Source organism: Netta rufina (genome assembly GCF_964035555.1).
Source record: "Netta rufina genome assembly, chromosome: Z".
In the NCBI taxonomy this organism is placed as follows: Eukaryota; Metazoa; Chordata; class Aves; order Anseriformes; family Anatidae; genus Netta; species Netta rufina.
In genome coordinates this window covers 50,345,731-50,367,397 of record NC_140126.1, presented here as the reverse complement: position 1 = coordinate 50,367,397, position 21,667 = coordinate 50,345,731, and the positions used below count along the sequence as shown (strand labels likewise).

General features: G+C 43.5%; 1 protein-coding gene across 1 annotated transcript in view; it reads left to right on the top strand.

The window, feature by feature from the left end:
• LOC311221636 (neuronal acetylcholine receptor subunit alpha-7-like) overlaps nucleotides 1-21,667 on the top strand; it is a gene marked incomplete at both ends in the record, with an annotated part of 58,767 nt that overhangs the window by 20,323 nt on the left and 16,777 nt on the right. Inside the window, 6 exons of the mRNA XM_084305732.1 lie at nucleotides 10,702-10,746; nucleotides 11,902-12,011; nucleotides 14,901-14,980; nucleotides 17,187-17,354; nucleotides 18,351-18,545; nucleotides 19,853-19,939. Coding sequence (XP_084161858.1) covers nucleotides 10,702-10,746; nucleotides 11,902-12,011; nucleotides 14,901-14,980; nucleotides 17,187-17,354; nucleotides 18,351-18,545; nucleotides 19,853-19,939 — 685 coding nt within the window. The remainder of the gene's footprint in view (nucleotides 1-10,701; nucleotides 10,747-11,901; nucleotides 12,012-14,900; nucleotides 14,981-17,186; nucleotides 17,355-18,350; nucleotides 18,546-19,852; nucleotides 19,940-21,667) is intronic.

Sequence of the window (21,667 nt, the reverse complement as noted above, 5' to 3'; positions counted from 1 at the left end):
TTAGATTGCCATGTCCTAAACATGTGAGGACAACATCTTGGGGTCACTTTTTTCCTGGGGCCTGTCCCCCACCCTTCCCTGGAGGAAGTGGGCACTTCCCTGGCACAGCCAGTGGGGATTTGGGTGCTGAACTTCCCCAGGAGCACAGGGAGCACTGACACACCCTGACAGCTCAACAAACATACAGCATAGCCAAGAGTACCTGTAGTGAGATTCCTCTTTTTAATTTGCCTGAAAGCCCAGCTTGTCAGTCAGGCTAGACAAATTAAAAAATAAGGCATTTTTCACAGCAAGGAAGCGCAGGCATTTTCCCTTTGGCTCAGGTGATGGTAGCCTGCTAAGTAGAAAATATTTGTCATCATGAATGGTGATTTTGATTGCTCCTGCTGGCATCTGCAGGAGACCTTATCTGAGGGGGTCTACATCCTTTATGATGAAGAAATGGTGAGACATTTTTAAAAAATACAGTATTTTTTTAAGCTTTCCTTCTGTTAGTGATGCTATTTATCGTTATCTTTGGGTCAGTGCATCAATGCCACTGCAACAATAGACACTGCTTTTGGTGCAAGAAAAGCTTGTTTGATTAGCTTTCTAGGCCACGTTTCTCCAAACTGCAAGTTTAGATGTATAAAGAGAAAAAGAAACCAGCCAGACAAATAATAGAAGTGTATCATGACTGAAACTGCAGCAATTCTCACAGATTTAATAAAAAAAAATATTTAAAGAGCCACATTCTACGAAGAGTGCTGCAAGGTGGTACAAAGCTGCAGAGGTAATAAATGACTCAAAAGTCCTTTCTAAAAGCAAACACAGCTCTGAGGTTTCCAGTAAGTGCATTGTTTCCTTTCAGAGGCTACACAATGCCAAGCACACTCATTAGCCTCATGCAAGAAAGGGGCAGGGCCTGTCCATCACTCTGACATTGTCGTCTTCTGCAGAGCCACCCTGAAGGTCTGGTTGTTGATCCAGAAAACCACGCCAGGAGTAGCAAGGTTGCCCAAGTTTGTAACACCACAATCTTGTTAGTGCTTCAGTGGCAACAGCCCCCCTGTTTCAGAGGAAGTGCAATAAGAAAAATTATAAGAAAAAGGGATGGCAAACCCCCAATAGGAAGGCATAAAAATGTTAAAACAAAACCAATCTTGCCACCCAAGAGCAACTTGGCACTTCTGGAAGTGAAAAAATCCATCATTTTGCTGTAGCTATAAACCCCAAACAAATATTTTATATGGAAAATTTACTGTACGCTGTTTTGATTTGATTGAACAGCGTGTAGAGTGATTGTCCATTCCACAGATTGCAGGATCATCCCAAACCGGATCATATGCTTGCAAACAGTCCCACTTAAACCGCAGATTTAGGTGCTTCTCGAAGCTCTGGATTGGTGTGCAAAGTAGCAAGACAAGGTCACAGACAAGTTTAATGGAGCAATAAAGAGCCAATATGCAGTTTGTCTCTTGAAAACTGGAACTGTGCATATTGTGCTTTTCCGGGCAGGGAAATTATGGTGAAAATATGCGCATGCTTTCCCTGAGTACTCAGATGCAGTTATTAGTGCTATAAGCAGTGTGCTAGCTTGGCAACACGGAAGTTTTAACTTTATCTACCAGAAACTCATCAGAATTCCAGATTCAAGCTTTAGTTCATGTCATTTTTCCTCTAAATCAGATTGCAGCCCCGAAAAGTGTTTTTTTTTTTTTTTTTTTTTTTTTTTTTTTTTTTTTTAAGGAAGTGTTTGGTGAGATAACAATTTTTCCTTGCAGGCAGCTTTTATAGTAGGGATAGCCTCATCTGCCAGCTCAGTTCCTGGGTGATCTGCTCCTCAGTTAGCAGGGCCCTTGAATTCAGCCAACAAGAGCTGGTATAGAAAAAGCATTTTGCTGGCTCTTACTCCATTTGCCTAAAAATTGCCGAAGCACAAGGTTGCCTGTAAGTAGACTGTGCCACAAGGTGAAGGTAAAGGGCAGGAGGAAGGTGATGAAGGCCAGCTGTGTGGCACCTGCCATCTGATGCAGACTTCCTAGTGTCAGTGTACTTGCAAAATCTCTGTCAGATCTGAACATCTTTAGCAGTCATCCCCTTGTTTTCAAGTGCTTCATAAGCTGTAAACTCAAATGATTTATGAAACAAGCTCTGCTTTCTAATCTGAAAATGTGTTTATTCCTTCCAGAAAACGTTAACATGGTGAAGGTACTGCTTTCCCGTTTTGCAAAGCTGGCTAAGGACAAGAGGTGCTGGTGGTACTGGTGCTGGTGGCGGTGCTGGTGGTGGTGCTGGTCCTGCCAGAGGTGCTGAGGAGGGTGGCAGCCAGGCACACTGGTTTTGCAAGTGAACCAAACAATCGGAAAATTCAAATATTGTCTTTCTAGCTCTAATTCTCCTCTCCATTCCTAAATTGACTTTACAGTGGCTAAGTCATCCCCTCCCACCCTACATCCTGACACTGCCACGTGTCCAAATATCTGCACAGCAAACCTGGGTCAATTCACAAATGATTCAAGGAAATAAATATAAATACGTCAAACACATAAGCACCCATTCACATATTATTCCCAATATAGCATCAGTATTCACTGATTAAACTATTCATAGATTAAACCGTAATCCTGATAGTACATCCTGTACAAATCTTTTCAGAGTAGATAACTTAAAAAGTGTAAGCTTGACCACTCAAGACTGAAACACAGAGCATATAAAAGAAAGAGATACCATAAGGAAATATTTATTAAGCAGACATTCTGTATTTTATTTATTCACAAAACATTGACAAAAGGTAGGAAGAAAAACTCTTTCAGCCCTTCAGTTCTTCTGCATTTATATATCCTTTTTTGTTTTTGTTACTGTTCCCTATTCAAGCCTTTGCATTTATAGATGTAGAGCTTAGGGATATGGTTTAGTGGGGACTGTTAGTGTTAGGTCAGAGGTTGGACTCGATGATCTTGAGGTCTCTTCCAACCTAGAAATTCTGTGATTCTGTGATTATTTATCAGCAGGCTTCCAACATAGTCGTTGTGAGCTACATCTGCTCTGTTTCTCCTTCTACAGCCCTACTTTCCAAAACCCCATCTCCTTCCTGAAAGGTTTTTCTCCACCAGAAACTGTATTCTCATCTTGCAACAGCAAATTCATGGAGACCAGTGCAGTGAGACTGATTCAGAACTGTGTAACTGAGAAGCAAATCAGACTGGACATCATTATAAAAGCTGAAAATCAGTAATTAGTGATCATGAAAAGTATTCATTAAAATTCCAAGCAGAAAATTATGGAACGGTTGATAGACCAATAGATTCATTAAAGTTAAATCCCAACAAGTCTCTCCTGGTCATAAAGCTCACTTACTGTGACCAATTTTGAACTCTGGGAAGAAAAATTAAATAAATTGGCCTCTTCATTAGTGTGGTTGAAGCTTCAACAGTGGGAATGCCAGGGCTAATTGAGTCATGAATTAGTAATTTGGCTTCCTCTTAAGTGTCAGGCATTATCAAAATGTCAGTCTTACTAAGCCAATTAAACATGCAACACTTGAGTTTGCTAGCACAATGAAGTTGGGCATCATGGGAATTATGGCTTCCTGGCTGATACATCTTTGCCCACACACTTACATTAACCACTGTCATGAAGTCTTAATTACCCGCCTCTTAACCTAAAACCTAAAGCTTTTCTTCACTGGCTTCTGCCTGGCTCGGGGTAAGGAGTGGATGGGGTTCACCTAGTAAGCACCAATCCAACAGCTTGTTTGCTCTGTTATTTGGCATGGGTCTCCAAGCTGTGCTTGGTGGCTGTGGTTCTAACAAGAAATACACTGATTTTCCTTTTTTTTTAGTTCACAATAACTACCCAGTCTTCTGTCTATGTGGCAAAAAGGCCTGTACTATCCCATTTGAAGAAGGGGAATTTAGATTCTGAACCCATGGATAGTCCCTAATCTTGTGTAACTAATTTGAGGCACCTAGGATTTTTAAGAGTCCCTAGCACTTGTTACTTCAGCTAGACAAGGTACAAAGGAGCAAACATTATTTAAGGTGAGATCTGCCTGATTATCACTCAAGAGCCCGGTAGCAGTGACAGGGAAAGAAACTTGTCCTTTGGAGAAGCACTCACTTGCTTGAAATGCATGACACTTTCCACATCCCCCTCCAGTAAAGGCAGTAGAGTCCCCACAAACCAGACTTCTGGCCATTGCCCAGGGGAAAATGTGGAAAATGTCACGAGACAGGAGTACTGCAAATGGTCATGTTTCTAAATCCACAAGCTGCAATAAAGCATTTAAACCAAAGCTGTCAGTGTGTCCTTGTCCATTTCTTAGTTTGTCAGTGTTTAGAAGATTTATATCTTAGTGCTGCTGTATTCTCTGAGTGTACCTCCTGAGAGTCACTTCAGTTCTTAAGTAAAATCCTCTTCCCCCATTTCCCATCCCTCACAAAAGACTCTAAGTGCTTGCTTGTGTTTCAGAACAGACTCATGTCCTGTCATGGTAGCATGTAGATACAGGAGGAAATGCAGAGGCACCCTTGCAGGTGTCCTGGGAGTGAGACTTTGGTGAGTGCTTGGGGTTGGCCTGTTTGTGACCGTTCTCTGCCCCTCTCCCACTGCTTTTCCTGTGATTTCAAATGCTGAAAAAGGCAATGAATAATGAATGCGCTGGAATAACATTATTTTTTGTCGAGTCCTGTTTATCAGAACACCTGCCAACTGTGCACAAAACACACAGAGGGCTATTTTGGGATGAGGAGCCCACCCTGGAGAATACACAAACCACCTACATGCTCCATGTGGATGGCTTGGTATTTCAGCGGAGGGCTGGCTGATTTTAGGCTGTGACATAACATCCTTTCCCTCAGGAACTGGGCAGGCATGTCAGTTCATCCAAGCAGTCATCAGAGAGCAGCCCTGTGCTGGAAAGCCACGTGAGGCCTGTTGTCCCAGCTCCTGGGGCTGCCCAGGGAAATGTGTGTGAAGTGGCAGGACAAAGCAGGCACCCTCGCTCCTCCCAGCACCCTGCCACAGTGTGGGGATGGGGTCCCTTGAATGTGCAGGTCTCTGCTGAAGGGATTGAGTCTAAATAGCCATCAAACCAGCTCTAGAGTCTCTAATATGGCACTCTTTCCAGCAGTCCAAGTCTTCAGGCTCTGGTGAGTGGCTGCATTTTAGCAAAAATTTGAAGAGTTTCAGCAGTAATGCACCTATAGCCACAGTCTGTAGTTGAATGCCATGCACTATGAAAGGTGTGAGACTAAGTCTGCATTCCATGGATGTTAAAGAAAACACCTTTAACATAGGAGTAAAGGCCTGAGGTGGTAAAATGAGACAAGCAAGAGGGAGAGGATATTCATCTATGAGCTCTTAACTATATCTTGGCTTGACAAACTTTACCATGCCTCCATCCTGATGTGCACAGAAATGCTTAGCAGACATCAGTAGATGTTTGGTCCTCTTTGTTGTTCCAGTGTATATTGGTGTCCCTCGTCATCCCTTCCTCTTGACCCCAGGCCATCTCCCCAGTTCCCATTTCCTCCTGAAAGTGCCTTCTTGAAAGTACGGAGATGAAGTACTTAAACATCAGTTATCTTCTCAATTTTGACGTTTCTATGGCAACGTTCATTCCAACATTTTAAACGCTCTTTCAGAAGGCAAATTGTAGATGTACAAGTACTTATGGTTAACAAACACTGGAAAAAAGTATAAAGGCTGTCCAGCTATGCTTAATGACTGTTGCCAGGGCAACCCAGGCTTTCCCCAAGCCGTCTGGTTTTGTGGGGCTTCATTCATACAGTGCATTAAAGCTGTTTTACTTAATCATTGCAAGGTAGTGGGTAGAAGGGTGTTTCAGCAGTGGAAAGGACTGCCTGCTGCAGACATAGACGGAGCCTAAGAGCATTTGAAAGCCTTTCCATTTCCTTTTGATTCTCTTGAAAAATCCAGTGTGGAGAATGACGCCTCTGCTAACAAAGCTGAGTCTCAAGGTCAATGGTGTTCTCTCTTGGCCATACCCCTCCTACACATTCAGGCATGAAAGCAGCATAAAAAAAAAGAAAAGAAATCAACCAAAGTAGACCCATATGGCCTTTAGTCACTGCTGAGAGTTACCTGTGCAATTTAGGACTTTTTAGCTTTGTATCTTGTGATAAATCAATGGCAGAATTAACTCCCTCTGCAAAAGTACAAAGATTAATGAGGTCAGTCAGTCACCAGGTAGCAAATGCCTTGTTAGAGAGATGACACATCACCATAGGATGTGGCTACTAAACCAGGAAGACCTTTGCATTTGTTCTTCCATGACCCAGATAATTGTGTGGCATAGTTTGCCTGGCAAGGGAGAGTCTACTGATAGGCATTGGTGCAAAAGAAAGGCATATTGTGAGCTTTGAGTTGGCAGTGGGGAAAAATAAATAAATAAAAATAAAACTCACACATGTCCTAGAACATGCACTGGAGGAAACATCCATGGGTCAAAGGCTAAAGGAATAATCAGATGTCCAAGAGAGAGGATTAACTGGGGTGAGTCTGAAGATAGAAAGGGGAGAATGTGACCCAGATAAAGAAAGAAAGGATTTAGAGGGCAACTGTTGCACTGGCTACTGACCACAGAAATAGCTTTCCCAGCATTTTTAATAACCAGAAGCAAACTGATTTGTTTGAGCTGAACATTTTCAGCCCAGGGGAACAGCCTGAGGAATGTTGAAAAAGCATCTCTGGGGGCTTGTCTTCTCCATTCTCACCTGGGATTTTGGCTAGGCTGCTTTGGTTGCTTTGCTGTAGGGAGAGCTGAGAGAGTGAAAAGCAGAGGGAAGGTCATCCCCAGGGCTGACAGTGCTAAGTGAGGAATAGACCTTGCAAATTGACCAAAAAAAAATAGAAGTGCTGGGTTATTCAAGTTTTCTCCTATCTTTCCAGAGCTCTGGAAAGGCCAGAAAACCAGTCCACTCCAAAGGCTATTTAGTCCCCTATTTCCTTACAGGTTACAAAGCTACACAGCCCAGTAAAACAACAAACTTTCAAAGATGGAAAGCTCCATAAATATCTCAGGCCTTAAAAGCCCCTTGCACAAACATGGTATGATAGACTCAGACTTCCAGACTTCTACCACCCTTACCTCCTGGGCAGCCTCAGGATGCACTCTTGGAAGGCCTGGCTCCTCAGGGTCCTTCTGAGGAGGGGCCTTCTGAGGGATGCCATCCAAAGGGACCTGAGGCTGGAGAAGTGGGCCCATGTGAACCTAATGAGGTTCAACAAGTCCAAGTGCAAGGTGCTGCACCCGGGTCAGGGCAATCCCAGACATGAGGACAGACTGGGAGAAGAATTCATTGAGAGCAGCCCTACAGAGAAGGATTTGGGGGTGCTGGTGGATGAGAAGCTCAACCTGAGCCAGCAGTGTGTGCTTCCAGCCCAGAAGGTCAACTGAGGCCTGGGCTGCATCAACAGAGGGGTGGCCAGCAGGGGAGGAAGGGGATTGTGCCCCTCTGCTTCCCCAGAACAGCCTTTTATTTTTTCTTCCCAAACTCAGATCCTTGTTTAGGAAACTTTCTGTTCCATCCTGTGATAAGAAGGACCCGTCAGGTTGCATCTTTTGATCAGTGCTGAATACGGAAATAGCATTTGCTGTCTATAAAGCCTTTGAAAGCTCGGCAGCCTGGAGGCGAGGATGAGAATAGACAGACTCTGAATGGCCATGAAAAGAGCCTGAAGTGACATTTTTTCCCCCAAGGCTAAAAGAGTCATAAGCAGCCCAAAGCTCTGGTTAGACTTTGTGCTCTTTCTGACTGTGCTTATCAAAAAGCAAGGCAGGAAGACCATGCAGGGTGTGCTTATGTTCCAGGTGAATGTGTGACAACTTGAATAGAAAAGTCCAACCTTGACTGCAAAACAAAACTGAGGAGCAGAACAAACACAGTGAACACTGTGGCCTTGTGACAAGAAGTCAAATTGTACCCAAGGTAATGTGTTTAGTGCTACATGAAATATCCACATGCTGTGCGGTGGCTGATGAATTTTTTGAAGACAAAGCTGATTGCCAAGGTCATTAGCACCTGACTCTGAATAAGGACTTCATAAAGATATGATGGGTGAGCAGCTAAACACAACAGGCAGTTCTGTGAAGTACAGAGGTCTGCCCTAGGTGATTTTCTTTGCAATCATGGAGTTTATTGAGAATAAGCTTAATACATCAAGTTAAAGGAAGTTTGTTTGTAAATCAGAGTCAAGAGTTAAAGGCCCCTGAACAGAGACATCTCCACATGGAGTAAACTTACAGGCCTTCCAGATCCGTGCTACCCTTTACTGCATCCCACTCTGGCTTTAGGGTAGCCAACAGAAAGGGGAAGCTACCCTCCCCACTTTCGCCATGAGGTAAAATGTATGCTTGGAAAACCTTCGTTTTGCACAGGCTGGGGAAAGGAGCAGGCTAGCTGTTACAGCCCCTTTTTGGATCACTCTGTTCAGCTGTCTTCAGCAGTACACAGAAAGTCTTTGCACTGAGGATGTATGCAGCTTAGAAGTATAAAGCACTTATTGTTTGCCAAGCAGCACAAAACGTAGCCAAGATTTAATGAGTAACTCAGACAAGCATTATGCCCACCATGCCAGATGCCACCTGGGGAATCATGGCAGGCCAGACAGGCATCAGTCAGGTAGGGAAGGCCTGTGAGAACTCCTGGGACACTTCCTTGGTATTGTAGGGTTGCTGTTTTTCCAGATCTGTTGGCACAAATAACTCTAATGACTCCATCAATTACCAGTATAGCAGGATCTAAAATCTCGTCTGATTTCTGTGTAGTACCTTCCAGCAGCATAAGTCATTTAGGCTGATCCCAAGGGGATGCAAGGTGAGAAAGAGGAGGTGGTGTGATAGACAAATTTGCATAGAGGACTATGGCAAAGACCTGTGTCATGCTTTTCCTGGAGAAAGGTGCCTGGCAACAGAGAATATCTCTGCCACATTGCCAAAGCAATCATGAATCCTCCAGATCAATGATTTCCTCCTCTCTATAATGGGATGTTTCTGCAGCTCCAACAAGCCAAGTGGGAGAGGAGAAGGAAGCACGACACAAACAAGTTTTATGCTAGGGGTAAAGCAGTGCCAGTGATTCAGTATCTTCTGTGCCAGAGAGGCTTAGAGGAGGCTTCCTGAGGCAGCTCTTCCTCAGGCATTAGCCTGGGAGTCTGCAGTTGTGCAGTGGTTTCTGCATGGGACACAAAACAGGTAAACTCAAGAGGCCTCATTGAAGAAACCATCCAGTAGTATGCAATTGCAGTGTCTCCCACCCCAAACACCAGAAAGGAACAGATGCTTCGTAGGGCATCCACACACACACAGACTCATTAATTGGTAGCTTGGGAGTCCAGAGCACTGGCACCACGTGGTTGTCACCATGAGCCTGGGAAGTAACTTGATTAGGTGACATCCAGGACCAACTGGCAAATTTCTACTCAGAAACTTGGTAGGACAACACATCATCTTGCATCTTGGTGAAGTTCTCTGTCTGTCTGCTCTTACTGCGCACTCTCCATGAGTATTTGTTGCTTTGTTGGGCCCTGAGGTTTTATCACTGCAGTGCAGTCACAGGGTTTTCTGCAGAGTTTTACAGTGGCTTTGTCTGATGATAAAACATCTCTCTCTCCTTCAGAGATCTCCACATCTTCCTTGTAATGTCACTAATCACTCTGGTCTCTGCATGAGTTCTGTATCTGATGTTTCTCTTTGGCTATGGAAGAATAGGAAAGAACACAATCATAAAATCTGTTAAAGAAGAGTAATGTCTCCGGAGCCCAAATTGTACTTTATATTAACTTACCTGGAGTAAGGGTAGGCAAGTCAATGCATGATGGGGTGTGATGGTCTGGGAGAACGCTGGTTGAAAGCATTCCCAGTTTGCTGTGGGCAAGTGAGTCACCTTGTCCAGGCCATGGCTGTTCCTTCCAAGAGATCTGAGCTGAAGCAGAGAGGACAACTGCTGCTTTCTGGCATGCCTTTTGGCCAAGAGTGTGATTTTCTTGGAAAGTGGCTACGTTGGTCAGACCTACCCTCAGGCACAACATCAAACCCAAGCCTAAGTATCCATCTCAGTTCAAGCTGGACAGGACTGTGCATACAGTAAGCCAGCACCATGGAGTACCCAGCCTTAGCTCCCTGTAAGTGCAGGGCACGCATATGGTGGTATCTGAAGCTATGCAAAGCATGGGTGTGGATCTGGGGTTCTGCAGACTCAAAAAGAAGAGTGCTTCCAGTGCCATTTCCCTACTGTTTTGCAGTGGCAGCAGAGATGACATAAACCTGCTCCAATTATCACATACTTCATGGTATTAGAAATAACTTGTTTTGCCCAACTAGATGAAAGGAAAAGCTTGTGCATTTGGTAAGCTCTTCAATTGTCTCCAGCAAAATAACAGCTGTTGTCTATTATTTTCGCTTCTGATAGTGATTTGTTATGATAAATTCAGGAGGTCTGTAGTTTTAAAGGATAGAAAGAGCCAGTATTGTCTGAGCCATGCAAAGCAGCTGGGTGGCACTGTGCTGAACTCACAGTCTACGCCGTAGCATTTGTGTTTGCTTACTCCAAGAGCATGGGTTTTCAAAGAAACAGAAAAGGAACTCTTCCACCTGTAATTTATTTGTACTTTGAGGCTCATCCCTTTTTCTCTTCCCTTTTCCCTTATCTCTTATCCCTTATCCCTTTCCCTTTCCCTTGTCCCTTTTGTTTAAAGGATGAGAAGAACCAGGTGTTGATCACAAATGCTTGGCTACAGATGGTGAGTAACCCATGTCAATAAACAACCCGCCTCTTCCTAATACCAAACTGCTGTTGGATGCATTTTCTTACCTGGAAAGCAAGATCGCTGCCTTTTAACTTGTCTGCAGTGTGAAACTAGTGCATGTTCTGAGTCCTTTGATTTTTTTCCAATGTTCCTTTCAGCATTTGAAACAAAGCAAAGGAGATTGAGTTAATCCATTGGGCAGACCTGGTGGCTTCAGGAGGTGATACCAGCCTATACTGTTAGGCCACTGGGCATAGGGATCTTGCAATGGAGAGCCCAAAGGTAGACTCCCACCACAAGTGAAGGACTCTTCAAGGGGCTCAGGGCCCCTCCAAGGGCAGAGATGAGGACCTGTGGTGAAGTAAGGCACAGTAAGACCTGGGTGCCCTGCTCTCATGGCTTGTACAAAACCCCCCCAGCATGCACTTCTAAATGCAGAGGACCACGTGGAGCCCTGTGCTACACTGCTGTCAGCAGTGCCCAGGCTCATTGGTGGCACAGCTTCCTAGGAGCTTCCCTCCCAGTTTAAAAACCTCACCCATAAATGCTCCTCCTCCCTCTCCTGCAAACCTCTCCAGCTGAGCAGTGACCAGTGCTGGTCATGCAGGATAAGCAAAACTGATCTTCGCTTAGGGCTGTGGTGGAGGGAGCTTCTCACCACGTCTGCTGCTGGTGGCGTATGGTGAGAGATATGATCTATTCTTATGGAGCATAAACCGATCTCCTTAATGGTTTGTGCTCAGCAAAGATGCAGCTCTGCAGGGAGAAGCCTGTGGGAGACTTGAATGATTGAGCTAATTCTGCTTTGACTTAAGCAGCCGAACACTATGTCAAGTTAATGGGTGCAACTGAACAGGCTGCTTCTTCTGCAGCTACCTGCTGCTGTTTGCAGAAAGAATGGGTTTAGCTCTATTGGAAAAACTAAAGCAGACCAACTCATGGGACTACGGGACTGTCAGGGCACAGCCTACATATATCCTGTCCTTTGCGGAGGGTGTCTTCAGCTATAGCACGCGTAACACCCTTTTAGCCATACTGTCAGACTACTGCTATTGCTATTGGCAATACCCATTTTGTTCCCTAAATATTCCAGGTACCTTAAAAGATTTTTGCTAGCTTGTATAACGTAATGTATGTATTTTCCAACAGTACTGGGTTGATATTTACTTGTCTTGGGATCAGTACGAATACCCAGGGGTGCAGAACTTACGATTTCCCGCTGACCAGATTTGGGTACCAGACATTCTTCTGTATAACAGGTAAGCAAGGTGCACAATATCCAGTGAGAGCCTAACACTAGAACACTAGGTGCTGGAAAACAGCATTGCTGCATTTATATTCCAGGGCTTTTGCCATCCAGGACTTTGTCTCCTACACTTGAAAAAAAAAAAAAAAAAAAAAAAAAAAAGTAAATGAGCACCAGCTAACATATTTAAATATTAAATCTTGCTATTGTTTTGCAGGTGTCTTATTTCCCTTATCCTAATGAATGTGCAGAGCAAACAATCCGTACTCTCCTTATAATTACCACACCTGTGCTAGAAAATTGCTGCTGCCACAGTCTTCCTGCCTGAACAGAACAATCTGTTTCTTTGCACATTACCCATCACCAACATTTTCTAAATTTCTTTTCATCATTCCTTGTCTCCTCTTAACACTCCAGATTATTTTTTTCTTTTCCATGAGAGTCCAGTACTCTGGACAGTACTTCTGCCATTTTGGTTGCAGTGAAAGTGCTCTAGACACTTCTCTTTAATTCTTTCCAGGAGGGGGGGGATTTGACACTGATTTGTCTTTTTTTTTTTTTTTTTTGTCTTTTTTTTTTTTTCTGTCAGTTTTATGCATAATATTTTCTAATTATCTGGGATGAGTTTCATTCTGCTGGTTTCTACTGTCTACCAAGATCCATTTTTCATTCCAAGTCCCCGCAATATCTGAAGGAAGCTTGGAGTGACCTGGAAATTTTTAAAGTATAATTCTTTACTCTAGCTTTACTACTTTACAGTCTCTTTACTCATTTTCTGTCACCAAAAATGAGTAATACAGTATGGTCCATATTACTCTAGTTTATTTATAAGAATATGCATGGAAAAGGCTTTCTGAAGTTCAGATATATCTTCTACCTCCTCTTATTCAGTAAGTCAGTAAGAAAATTAGATTGATTTGATCCAGTTGGCCCTTGACAAATCTGTGCCAGCTGTTTTCACCTCATTATCTTTGAAGTTAGACTGATGTGTATGTAATTTCACCTTATTTAAAAAAAAAAAAAAAAGTCAGAATTCTGTTTGATCTTCTCTAATTCACTGAGCCCTTCCCTGTTTTCCCCGAGCTCTCACAGATAATTGTTAATGCTTCAGAGGGCATTTCGGCCAGTCCCTTCAGTACTCGAGAGTAAATTTCATCAGCGCTGCCAACTGGAAAGTCTCTTATCTACACTTCTTTAACCTATTCCTCCCCTCTCCTGCCCTGGGCTCCTGTCACTGTGTGAGAATTAATTAGGGTGAGCCACAATTTGTGAAGAGTGAGGTGCAGAGGGTACAAGATACTGCATCTTCCTGTACCATGGAAAGCAGTGGGTCTATCCTGTCTGACTTTTCCAGTTTGACTTTTTCTTGTTTTCTTCTATTAATGAAAGCGTTTCTTGCTGCCTTTTATGTCATCACTCATCCTGCACCTTAGTCTTTTCAATTTCATCCCCATTGGTTTGTTCTGTTTCATTAATCTTATCCTGAGGCATATGATCTTGCTCCCATGTTTTCAATGTTCAGCCCTTGATTTCCAGGCCCTGATGCAGAGGATCCTGAAGCAGTGGACACTGTGATTTACTTTTTCCCATCAGAGTAGGCTGTCTGTGTGTCCTGTATGGAGTCTCCTTCTCCAGCATGTTTTGCCCGAGGACTCCTCAGACAGGAACAGAGAGCAGGTCATAAGAGGAACAGGGGACCTGAATTTTACTTGTTTGGTTGTAAGACAGGGTGTGTAAGAAGGTGGAGGCCTGCAACAAAGACCTGCACATAGCTATGACAGGCAAGGGTCTGCAGCACCAGTGTGAGGAACCTTCTTTATTAAACCTGGAGCAGGTCCCCATGCCTGCTCCCTTGAAGAATGCTTGCCCTTGCTTGGCACACCATTCCCTTTGTATTCTCAGAACCTCTGGAACCTTAAATAAATTCACTTTTCCTGGTCCCTTTTGCTTGGTTTCTGCTCATACAGCCTCAATCACTAATGTCCTATGATTCCCAGATCTGAAACACGTTCTCTCCAGTGTCGTCTTCCATTGTCTGAAGCAAACCTTTGGCCCCCATGTATCCTAAGAGACTGCAGAACTGTAGCCTCAGGAAACCTTTGCTCTCATAACAAATATCTAGGTAAAAAATAACTTGATTTACACTGTGAGCTGCCTGATTCTGACAGCAGCCCCTGAAAAAAAACTCTTCCTACAGTCCAATCTTTGAAAACCACTCAGAAACTTCAAAAACTATGATACTTCTGCTCCTTTCCCTTCTGCCTTTGCCCTGAGACATCCGATGTTGAGACTGAAGAAGAGAAGGCTTTGGGGAGACCTCACTACAGCTTTTCAATACTTGAAGGAGGTTTATTAAAAAAGATGGAAATCAAATTTTGCTTGGGTAGATAATGCTAGGACAAGGGGGAATGGTTTTATACTGAAAGATGGGAGATCTGGATTCGATGTTAGGAGGAAATTCTTTAGGAGGGTGGTGAGGCACTGCCGCAGGCTGCCCAGAGAAGCTGTGGATGCCCCATCCCTGGAGGTGTTCAAGGCCAGGCTGGATGGGACTTTGGGCAACCTGGTCTGGTAGGAAGTGTCCCTGCCCATGGCAGGGGGTTTGGAATTAGATGGTTTTAAGGCCCCTTCCAACTCAAGTCATTCTATAATATGATTCCCAGACTGTCCAAGGATGTTAAGAAAGTCACCAGCATGTCTGGGTGCAGGCCAATGGTGTCTGTCAGAAGACCAGATACTAATGAAGGGTGTGCTCTTTGCTGAGGTGTAAGCCAGACCTTGATTCTGTGCATTGAACTCTCACAAAAGACTGTTTTTATTCTCTTGGAAGTTGCTTCATCTTAACTCAAAATCAGCCTACATTTTCTTTCTTTTCTTTTGTTTTCTTTATATCGTGTTATAGTGCGGATGAAAGATTTGATGCAACATTTCACACAAATGTGCTGGTGAATTACTCTGGATCCTGCCAATATATTCCTCCAGGTAGGATGCAGTGTGTTTGTTTGTTTTAAGTGAATGCGTAGCTTTGAATAACTACAAGCAGTTTTCCTTCATAAATGAATTCAAAATGTTTAGAAGCAGTCTGCAGAAATTTTGCAATCTGTGTAATTTAATTATTAGGCAGACCCACTGAAGTAATTTAGGTCCATCATTAGTAGCATATTTCCACTTCATAAATCAGTAAATCTCTCTTCTGAGCAGTTTGATCATTCAGAGGCCCAGCTGAGGTGTTGCCCAAAGCAAAGTGATACGCACCACAGGTCACATTATCACAGAGGGAAGTTTCTCATGTAAACCAACTAGCTCTTTCCTGAGAGTGAGAAGAGCTGTGTACCAGAGGAGGCACCCACAAGCAGCAGTCCCTCTGCAGCCAAATCCACCTCATGAGGCTGAGCCTGCAGATCCAGGAGAAAAGATGAACTGAGTCCAGTGCTGGCCAGCCAGACCCAAAACACATCCTGCTTTCTGTCTGTATTCATGATTCAGTGCCCAGAGGGCCCAGCAGCCAGCACCTGCCAGAAAACACATGGGCTATCTCCACAGCCCCTCCATTTGGTGGGCAAGAAATGTCCAAACCTTGTGCCAAATCTGCTGGCATACTGATGCCAGGACATCCACAGGGACACCAGGAAACAAATTGGTCTTCCCTGGTGGCTGGTCCACAACAGATCCTTACCTCTGAGACTTCTTTAAAAACATACAAAACAAAACAAACAAGCAAATGGAGAAAAAAAAAAAAAAAGAAAAAGAAAAAGAAAAGTTTTTGTTTTGTTTTGTTTTTCCTGAGGCAGACCACGGGAACGGTTGCTCTCCAGGGAGAAACAGGTGACAGGAATAAAATCAGGATGCACCAGAGCAGAGCCTTCTTCATTCCTCTGGGGTCTGTACGAGTAGGTGATGGAAAAGGTGCCTGGGTGGGCAGATCTGATGCTCTGCTAGTCTCTTTTCACCTAACAGAGGAGAAGGCATACCACACAAGCAGAGTACATCTATGGTGAGCTACAAACACTGTGGTTACTTAAGACTGCAAGGAAATAGAAAAGAGAGAATAAGGAGTAATAGAAATGTCTCATGAAAAGCACAGGAAATAATTTCTTAAATGAGTTTAACTGCTGCTAAACTGCTTTGCCCAATCCAATTTAGAAGGTAAATGTTGATAATCAGCCTACTTAATGCAGCAAGTGCTCACAGAAGCAGCTAGATTAATCAAGAGACTGGAAAACATGGAAAGGAGGAAAAGATGTTGTTTCCAAGGCTTCATGAAAGTTTTATTTCCCATGACTGAGAGCAGACTGTACTCACCACTGCTCTCCATTAGAGAAACAAGCTCTGGTACATATGGCTTGGTGGAGGAGTGGAGAGAGAGGACAAGCAGGAGACAGCTGTCTGTTGAGAAGGAAGGGAGCAGAGCCAAAATTTGGGAAAACTAGGAGAAAACACCCATGAAACCAACCCCACAGTGGCTGTGGCAGTGGGAGGCAGACCTACCAGAAGGTGATGGAGCAAAAGGAGGGAATCTAGCCTCTGAAGAACATCAGTGTTTGTGCAGGGAAATAAATAATCCTGCACATAATATACAGTTATGTCAGAATGCCCTGAGCCTCTGCAGCAGCAGGCAGAAACAGCAACACAGTAACTCTATTTTGGGGATTTTATCTTCAAAATCACAGCCTGAGTACTTACAGCAAAGCATCAGACTCAGTTTAGGTGATTCACGTCTAGGGTTCATATTAGCTGGTGTTTTAGGGAGCACACAGAAACAACTACTGCAAACAGGTCACCTCGGCACAGCATTGGAGATAACTATCTAATGAAGCAGGAGCTGCTTCTCCATCGCACAGCACCTCTGAGATGGCTGCTGGCCCGGGGAGGTGGGGAGATAAGGTGAAGGCTGCAGAGCTACAAGCCTGCAGGAGTGAGGGTTTGCAGGGATGGCATCTGTGCTTTGCCACCAGCTGCTGGTGGCACGGGCTGCACCGGTCATCTTCTCTGCTCTTCCTTGGTGCCCAGGAAGGGATGATATTCCACACAGACCAACACCTTCCACCTGTGATAGTTGTTTGATTAACCCACGACTACATCACACAGGCTTTTGCAGAGGAAAGTTGCTCACACTCAACTGGACAGATAAGGGTGGAGGAGAACTGCTCCCTGCATGCTATTGACTCTGGTTTATGTCTATCCACAGGCATCTTGAAGAGCACCTGCTACATTGATGTCCGCTGGTTCCCCTTTGATGTGCAGAAGTGTGATTTGAAGTTTGGCTCCTGGACTCACAGTGGCTGGCTGATTGACCTGCAGATGCTTGATGCTGATATTTCCAACTACATCTCAAATGGAGAGTGGGATTTAGTGGGTAAATTATCTGGCTTAAATTATTTTTCAGTAGTTTAATTTTCAAAGACAAAACCCAAATATATAGAAATGATCAATCTTATTGAGACATTTGAAATACAGATACTAAGATTTTCCATGAAAACAACAGCATGAAAAAAAAAAAGTTCAGAAAAAACTTTTCAAATACATTCTTTGAAATGTGTCTGAAAACACTGTGTTCTGAAGCAATTGCCTAAAACTAAGTGCATAGATGAAATCTACTGGTGCTGATGCATCTGAGCAGTGTGCCAGTACTATACTTAGATGTGCCTCATGTAGACACACTGAACACTACTGTCACATCTACTCTAACACATCAGCCAAAAAATGATTGGTGCAAAAACCACTATTTCAGCAAAACTGGAAAGAGCTTTTGCAAAGAATCCCTCTCAGCCAGAAAACCATCAAAGTGTCCTCCAGTCTGTAAAATCTGCAAATAACTGCACCTCACTATGTCTCTCTTCTCTTCTGTGCTTCAAAAGATACCTGCATTTTTAAAAGAGGAACCCATGTCCAGAATTGGTTATTCATAGCTTGATCTCAGTGAGATATTCTGAACTCATTTAAGAAATTGTAAATCAGAAGTAATGCTGTAGAAATGGACAGGTTTTAGACCACTTTAATGAGAACTTGCAACAAGGATGTTTCATCTTCTAATCCAGATATGTAGCCAAGGAAAAACTGACCCAGAATAACTGATTACAGTATTTCTACCAGCCAGGGCATCTGAGAAACAATAAAATAAGAAACATGAAATAAGAAACATTTCATTCATAAGAATATGAAATAAGAAAGCTGGATCTGCTTGTGGCTGTGGGACAGACTAGAGGGTCTCTGGAGATCCTTTTGGTAACAGTGAGAGGCCCTTACGAGCCAGACATTGGCTCATAAGCCATTGGTGCTTGGCTCCTTCCAAGGGGATGGATGCTGGGCAGTCCTGCACCTCTCCCTGCTGCTCTGACCTCCCTTTCTGTAGGTGTCCCAGGAAAGAGGAACGAGATGTACTACGAGTGCTGTAAAGAACCCTACCCAGATGTGACGTACACCATCACCATGCGCCGACGCACCCTCTACTATGGCTTGAACTTACTGATTCCTTGTGTCCTCATATCTGGCTTGGCTCTGCTTGTTTTCCTTTTGCCAGCTGATTCAGGAGAGAAGATTTCTTTAGGTAAGTGGTCAAGAATTCATTTATTTCATTAGGGATTCCCATAAAATGGCAAATAATGCCTCATGGTGCTTGATGAATAAAGATTTCCCTGGAGGAACAACAGAAGCACTTGTTTGGTTGCAGAAACTGGGGTAACAGCTTTCTGTATAGCATTCACACACGCTGTACTAAGTACTTCCACTTACATCATCCTTGGGATTTTACCCTGGGATGAGGCAGAACTCATCTCTGGCAGAGGCAGCAGTGATAGCAGTCTGTCTTCCCTGTCGTCCTGTTCCTTAGCATGTCTCACTGGATTTCACAGGTGATTAACTCTCTTTCAGATAGGACTTGCTGAGATATAGAGAGTGAAGGGTCATGAGCAGCAGCAGCTGGGTACTTTACTTTTGCCTTCCAAGTACAGCTCCCAAACCTCCAAACCATGAGTTCCCAAGGAATGCAAAGTAGCAACAGCAAAGGAATAGCTAAACAAGCTTTACTGTCATGCATACCAATACAGACAGGATGGTGATTCTAAGAAAAGACAGGGGAAGCTGTAAATATGTAAGAGTGACCCAGCTGAGACCTTTAGAGTCAATTGTGCACAAATACAATCAGGATAGAGACCTTTAAATCATACAAATGCACTTGGTTGTTAAAACCATCAGGGATCTACTGAGCAGCCGGTCTTACAAGAAGCAAAACACGGGCTGTGAGGGATAAGACTGCTGCCTGTGAAAAACAGTGTGCAGGCAGGGAAAAGGACTATCTGAGCTAAAGTACAATATTGTCATAAAAATGGGATATAATGTTCATACATTAAACATGTGAAATAAAAAGCAATTTCTCAGCTTAGGGCAGTTAGGATTTGCAAACAGCCTTTCCAGAGAGAACAAGATGACAATGAGCTCCTTTTGAAACAGGCATGCATCTCTGTGGAGGGTGTTATATAACGTGCAATAGCCAAAACTCTTTAAGTGTCTCCTAGCCCTTAATAAGTGTCTGTTTTTTTTATGAGCTCTGTTTTGCAAGAACGGTGTATTTCATGAGCTCTGCAAGCTCCATTTTAGTGACCTGCAAAGATTTATCTATTATTTTGAGAGCAGCAAAGGTTTGGGTGCAATTGAGAAGTGGAAAGGGAGCAGATAAATGTATATCAAAAGATGTTCTCAGTTGGTAGAAGCTCTCACCTGCCCTAAGAAGCCCTAAGTCATGGTTTTGGCTTAGCCATAGATCAGGACAAAGTTGTTTTTAACAGCAAAGACATCAGAGGAGGAGCTGCATCGATCATGGTCCTCATCTTTCCCCTACATGTTCACTCCCTGCAGGTATCACTGTTCTGCTTTCCCTGACTGTGTTCATGCTGCTTGTGGCTGAGATCATGCCTGCAACTTCTGACTCAGTCCCACTAATAGGTAGGTTGATTTTCTCTTCTCTGTGCATAAAGCACAATGCTTTCCAAGAGTTCTTCAATGCCCGTTGGAGGTTTGACTCTTTGTCTTACCAGAGTTTCACATTTCAGCGACACCAGGAGTAAATCTCTGTCTGGGTTTAACTGTTTGAGTAGATGCAGAGAGAGCCTTTATGAGGGATAGAGGGCTCTGGAAGTATCATATAAGCTGGTAATTGGAGTGATTCATGGGACAATGAATCAATACACAATGTGGAGGTTTGGGTAGGCAAAGTACAATGGACAGCACAACCAGTACATGAGTGTGTGTGGGATACAGGAATATTGCTCATCCCTGGTGCTAGGATCATTGGGTCTGCTGGTACAGTTACTCTGACAGCTCTCTGGATGAAGCTGGGCCCATTTGAAGATGTCAGTGCTGCTGGCTGAAGAAAATTCTTTCCTCTTCCACATCACCTGCAATCCATCCTGTTGCGCACTGTTGGGAACTACCTGATGAAAATTAAACTCATCTTTTTGCTTAAATATAAAAAAAGACTAATGAACATTGGACAGAGTCCTGCCACCATATGCAGATCTACAGGGAGTCTGCAAAGGTGTGTCATGAGCCTTTAAAGCTCACTGAAGTCTCAGTTTCTCTTTGTGGTCATCCCCCCAAGCTAGACACAGAACTCCCCATAGGTGTACCATGAGTTGCTCTTTTGAAATAACCAGTGTGGGTTAAATTGCTATGCTGTTGCAGGGGAGCTTGTCCTTACCAAGGAATTAAGGTAAGAACAGAGTGGTGAGGCTTGCACAAATGACTCAAGAAATTACCACCACCATCCAAACAGCAAGACTCAACCTACAGATAGAGAAGTTAACACGGACACAAAATGGATAAGAGATCACCCTCTGGGGGCTTGTAGGACTGCACAGCCTACACTGAGAGCAAAAACCCCCCAATCATAACTGGCTTAAAATCTCTAAGGCTAGATATAGCCCTGTAAAATCCAAACCAGGAACCTTCTAGTCAATTCTCTTTCTGGCATTGACCAATGTCAAATAACTCTGAAGACAATACAAGAAATAGAAACTTATACTAGATATACATTCTTATTATGAGCTAGAAAATAGCTATGGAAACCTCTAAAAAAAATCTTATGTGGAGTTAGCATAGATTTTTATTCACATTGTCGCTGTAGTGGTATCAGAAGGCTCCATATCAGTAGGTTGAGCACACAGAGCACACAATGGATGGGAATTAAAAAGAAACAGCTGGAAGGAATGACATTTTCCCATTTTTTTCAGACAAGGAGTGAAGACACTATGAAGGACTAAATGATTTGCCCAAAGTCATACAAGAAAGACAGAGGGTTGTAATTATTTTTATTGATTTATTATTTTTTTATTTCTGGAGTGTCAAATAACAAGTCAGGTGAGGGATTCACTTTTGTTCTCCAAGGTAAATTGATGTGGGAGGAGAGATGGTTTGTTTGTTACTGGGTTGTCATATCAAGGTACTAGCACACAAAGACAATGACTGGATATTATGAACCTTAACAGAAAAAGTGAGAAAGACGGACTTGATGGCATCTTGTTTCTGAGGCTGCACGTGACATAAACTACAGGAAGGGAAAATCACCTCTGTGTGCTGCACATTCCTCAACCAGCTGCATTGTCACTGGCAGCAGCATGAGAGGGAGATGCAGCAAGAAGCTCCCTTCTGCCTTCAGAGAAGCAGAGGCAGAAG